Source organism: Arachis hypogaea, chromosome 6, assembly GCF_003086295.3.
Source record: "Arachis hypogaea cultivar Tifrunner chromosome 6, arahy.Tifrunner.gnm2.J5K5, whole genome shotgun sequence".
Taxonomy (NCBI): Eukaryota; Viridiplantae; Streptophyta; class Magnoliopsida; order Fabales; family Fabaceae; genus Arachis; species Arachis hypogaea.
Window position 1 is genome coordinate 918,710 of NC_092041.1, and position 5,095 is coordinate 923,804.

At 30.1% G+C, this 5,095-nt stretch overlaps 1 protein-coding gene across 2 annotated transcripts; it reads right to left on the minus strand.

The window, feature by feature from the left end:
- Positions 1 to 1,491: 1,491 nt before the first annotated feature.
- On the minus strand, positions 1,492 to 3,426 carry LOC112695164 (plasmodesmata-located protein 1). Of its 2 annotated transcripts, none has more exons than XM_025747401.3 (2): positions 2,435 to 3,426; positions 1,492 to 1,804 (listed from the first exon to the last, which is right to left on the minus strand). In XM_025747401.3, the coding sequence occupies exons 1-2, from the start codon at positions 3,228 to 3,230 to the stop codon at positions 1,665 to 1,667; spliced, it is 936 nt and encodes a 311-aa protein (XP_025603186.1). In that variant the 5' UTR covers positions 3,231 to 3,426; the 3' UTR covers positions 1,492 to 1,664. The 2 variants fall into 2 exon arrangements, with proteins under 2 accessions (XP_025603186.1, XP_072052597.1); XM_072196496.1 differs by having other exon boundaries at positions 1,540 to 2,241.
- Positions 3,427 to 5,095: the final 1,669 nt, after the last annotated feature.

Genomic DNA, 5,095 nt, shown 5'->3' on the forward strand with positions numbered 1-5,095 from the left:
AAAGACTCCAACAATAAAATAATCATCCTAAAACCTTTGCCTAATAGGACTCCTACATGTTTCAATAAAATTAAGATATTTTTCTAATTGAAAAAGAAATAGTGGTCTTAATTAATAAAAAATAATTATCTTTTTTATCCTTTCATAGTAATTGTTGTGACTCCCAATTTTGCATAATCAAGCACGTAATAGATATAAACAATTAAATTTTTCATGAAAACTTAAATGAGATAAATAAGTCTAATTATGAAATTAAAACTCACCATTGTAAAATAAAAAATGTAATTAATTTTAATCGAAGTAAAATATATCTGAGATGATTGGTTTCAACAAACACATCTAAAATCTTCATACACGTATGTATATTATCATTTACTACCATAACAAATTTGGATGAATTGAGAATTATTATCTTGCTCCTAATTAAACAGATGAAATAAAATAAAATACTCTACTTACTCCAAGAATAACCATCTCATTTATATGAAAATAAACATCCGTGATCAATGCATGAACTTTCATTGCTTACTTTGTTAGATTGTTCATCTTCCACATCACAAAGGTTGAGAAGGTTGTCAGTTGAATGAGAAGAATTGTCGTTGGTAAATGACGACGGAGTATCGCAAAGCGGTACAACCAAATCAGACTCCATTACGTGTATGTGAGGGTGATGCACGTATAAAAATGTGGTAATGTATGGTGCTGGATGTCGATGACACTACTGCGCATGATGAGGCTGTGATGGGGCCTGCATGGCCGGCGGCAAGTGGATAGCGAAAAGGAGGATACACGGGGTTGCTGTGGTGCGATCTCACGTTGTTACGGAGCGCAAGCGGGACGAGGAGAGGTTGGCGGCGTCGGCGGAAGGTTGGGCAGTGTCGGATTGAATAGCGGGAAAGTACAACAGCGCCGGAGTGACTTTACGGAACAAAGATTCTAAATAGAGAATGAAAAATTAGTGTAATATTAAGAGTAACTGTACTAATCATGATTTGATTTAATTGCAAATTCTTATTTTTTAAATTTCAAAATTAAAAATTAAAAATAATTAATAATATAATTTATAATTTAATTTTTTTACTCCACTATTCACATTATTTAGTATTTTTTTATCTTTTTATATTTTCATAAATCGATAAAAAGTTATTAATTCAGTATTAGAATCATTTTAACAAAGGGAACATATATTTAAAACTTATTTTGTTAAAGAAACGATTAAGATCCGTTTTGTCAAAACTAAAATATTTAGAATGTGAAAATGACTATTTAATTTTTATTTTTTTTTTGTAGAGTTTATTTGTTAAATTGTAAAATTCAATTGAAGATCCAAATCAGTAAATTTTATTTATAAATGAATCCTAGAGCTTGATAAAGTTGCTCATCCCGTAGCTAAATTTTGAACATATCCCATCCATCCATCATACACCGCCCAATAAACATTTTGTCCCACGCTACTTTATTACTTTGTCCCTTCACACTAATGCATGCAGATTCACATTAACCAATCTCGATTAAATTATGAACAATAAAACAAATCACTGTAAGAATAAGTGAGAATACCAATTCCTTTGATCAGAGAACTATACACAGATACAAGGTATATTCACCTAAGATGTCAAAGATTAAAATAACTAGATCTAATATAAGGTATATATATACCCAAATCAGTAGCCCCCACGCTTTCCACTCTTTTTCTTTAAGGCAGATTTGAGGAATAATAAGCAAACAATCAAGAATCCCAATGCTGCCAACCCTCCCACTGCAAGAGCCACTGTTCTTTCTGTGTGTTGGTGCCTCCCGCTCCCTATTCCAATCAAACACAAAAATATAATCTTCTATTAACAACTCAACCATGCTTATAATGTTATATTATTGTTATTATTAACCCTAAAAAAGAAATCATCATCATCATCATGAAAAAATAATAAAAATTAATAATCCTTCAACAAAAATTTTATACATAAATTTTGAGATACTGTTACTGATCGATTGTTAATTTTTTAATGATAAATATTAAAATTCTGCCATTAGTTTTTAAATAAAATAATTAAATAATCAAACATATAATAATTAAAAAATAAGGGAAAAAACATTAAAACGGAAAATGACAAATCAAACCCAGATGAAACCAATATCTTCCCCAACCCCACTCAAACACTCCAACGGCTTTTGGCCCAAACATTTAAAATCAATGACACAAGCAACGTAACTTAATTAGCGGTGGAAAATAGTTGACTTCACCTGAAAATGATAGAAGAGTCATTAGATGAAAATTTAATTAAATCACTCAAATTATCTAATGGTTCTCAATTACTAACTCTGCGAAAAAATCGACTGCAGCTGAGTTTACACCTTATATACCACTACTTCAAAATTCACACGATCAACATAGCATTGATAATCATAACAACACTATTATTAATTAGTTAATCACCTGGCGAAGAAGAAGAAGAAGAAATGGTGCCAGGAACTCCATTAGGGTAAAAACTATAACTAAGATAACAACCCTGCAAATAAACCTGAGCAGAAATAGAGTCACCACACTGAACCTTAACCTGTTCCTCAGCACTCGCAATACAATCACCACAATCGTCATTTCCCATATTACCCTCGCACTGACCCAACACATAAAGAGACTCGTAACTCCCAGTGTAGAACAAATTACCATTATTACCCTTCACACCATTCTCCACCATCTGAAACGCCGAGTCTCTCTTCCCTTCAAACCCAACCACATCACCACCGTTCTTCATTTTCTTTGAACCGCAAACCTTGTAAAGAAGCTGCGTCTTCGGCACCTCCTTGAACCCAACAACCTCGTACCTCAGGTAACACCCGCTCAGCTGGATCCTCGCCGCCGCCACGTCACCGCCGCAGAGTTTTCCGAGCATGTTTGGGATCTTGCTCACGCAGTCGTAGCAGTCGGAGTTTGTTAGGTCGCCTCTGCATTGGTAGGCTCCGGCGACGGCAGAGTTTCCGCCGTCGCCGGAGGTCGTGGCGGCGAAGTTCTTCTGCGAGGACTGTGTGACGAGTGCGTTCAGGAGAGTTTTCAGGTTCTGAGAGGCGGCGCCGGATGGGTCTTGAAGCTTTTGATCGGCGCAGCCTTTGTAGATTAAGGTTGTGGTGTCTGAAGAGGAGGTTTGTGTCGGAATTTGAAGGAGGAGGAGGAGAATTGGAAGTGAGAGGAAGAAGAGAAAGGTGGGGTTTTGATGGTTTTTGAGGGCACCCATTTGAGGGATTGAAAGAGAGATTGGGAAATTTTCTACATGGAGGGAAGGAGGTTCTAGAGAGTAACGGTGTTTTGCTCTTGATTGGTTAGAGAAGAAGAAATGTGGATTTTCATTTTCTTTTTTCTTTTTCAAGTTTCTTTGGTAAGAGTTTTAAGCTTTTTTTTTTATTCATTTCAATTTTAAGGTTTCCTTTTTGGTGCTCCTTTTTATTGTTTTTTATGACTTTAATTTTAATATAGTAAAAATAAAAAATAATTATAAATAACTGGTCAATGAACTCGTATGCTTTAGACGAGCATTTAAATAATATATGTAGGATTTTTTTAAACAATTTAAGAAGGTGAATATTTTTAATTAAATTAAAAAATTAATTTATATTAATTTAAATACAAAATAGATATAAAAAAAAGATATTATGAAACTTACATTTCTCATCATAAATATTTTTTTTTACACTATTATTAAACACTCTTTTTGTTAGTAACAGTAATAATAATTAATAATAGCACTATGGTGAAATTTTCTTTTTCTTTTTAAAGTACAAAGTTAGGATCCCATTGAAAGTTGAAAGTTGAAACATCTAAAAAAGGCATAAAAGTTGAAAGTATAAGGTCGCCAGCAATGCTTGGTGTAACATTGTGCAAAAAATAAAATATTAATTTTTGTATTTTATACTACTATTATCTTTAATTTATAAATATTTTAATTTTTTTAAAAATAACAGGACAAAATAAAAAAAAGCTACAAATATATCATTCTAAAACAAATAACGGTCATCTTATTTAGTAAGAAAGAAAAACAAAATATACTAATAAGTAAAGAGTTAAAAATATAACAACCAAAAGACAAATAATTATTATCACATCAAGCTAAACCATTAGTATATTTATTTGTCTTTCTAAACTTATTTTAGATACCAACATTACAAACTTAGATCTATAATTTCGAATTGTTAGGAACTTAAAATTATGACTTTAGTAGCCTAAAAGTTTACATAATCAGAATTATACAATTAAATAGCTATATAGAATTAAGAGTAAATAATTATTTTAAAAAGTAAATATTTAAATTAGTCTATGAAAAATTAATTATTTTTTAAACTAATTTTTTAAAAAAATTTAATCAAAATCATTCTTTAAATATTTTAAGTTAGTTATTTTAGTTTTTTATTAGTTTCATTAAAAATTTATTGATGTGACACATTAAGTAATACTCAACACAGACCTAATAGTTATAATTAGTGGTTAACATAATAAGTTTATGAAATTAAATCAAATCAATTTCAAATTGAGAGATTCCAATATCTCAAATTCTCTCCTCAATTAGATTTTTATATGATCTAATTTCATAAATTTATCATGCTAATAGTCAATTAAGACTCCTATGTGTGTGTGTTGTAGTATTACTTTACGTGTTATATTAACAAATTTTAATACCATCAATAAAAAAAATAATAGAAAGACTAATGCGATTAATTTAAAATCTTTAAAAGACGAATTTAATTAAAAAATATTTTAAAACTAATTTAAAAGACGAATCATCTTTTGTGAAAGAACGAATTTATCCATTTATTCTTATTTTAAATCTTAAAAAATTAGAATTTTAACAAAATACATTTTAAAAGAAGTGAATGATAAAACGGTTCTTTAAAAATATTTTTTATTTAATATATTAACTAAACATCTAGTGAATGACTAATTTATATAATTAACAATTAATTTTTTATGAAATTATTACTTTGATCCCTTTTTTTTTTTGTCTCCATCTCCAATTCCAACACTACCAATAGTCTTATGACACTTATCATCAATTATTAATATAGTTCTCAAAATCAAACCAATAATCAAACTGATCAAAATACTGAT

Bases quoted from the DNA above. Each gene is read 5' to 3' on its own strand.
- LOC112695164 (XM_025747401.3), bottom strand. From the start codon at position 3,230: ATGGGTGCCCTCAAAAACCATCAAAACCCCACCTTTCTCTTCTTCCTC. The intron at 1,805-2,434 runs GTGATTAACTAA...TGATTGGAATAG, and splicing joins TTCTTCTTCTTCTTCGCCAG to GGAGCGGGAGGCACCAACAC.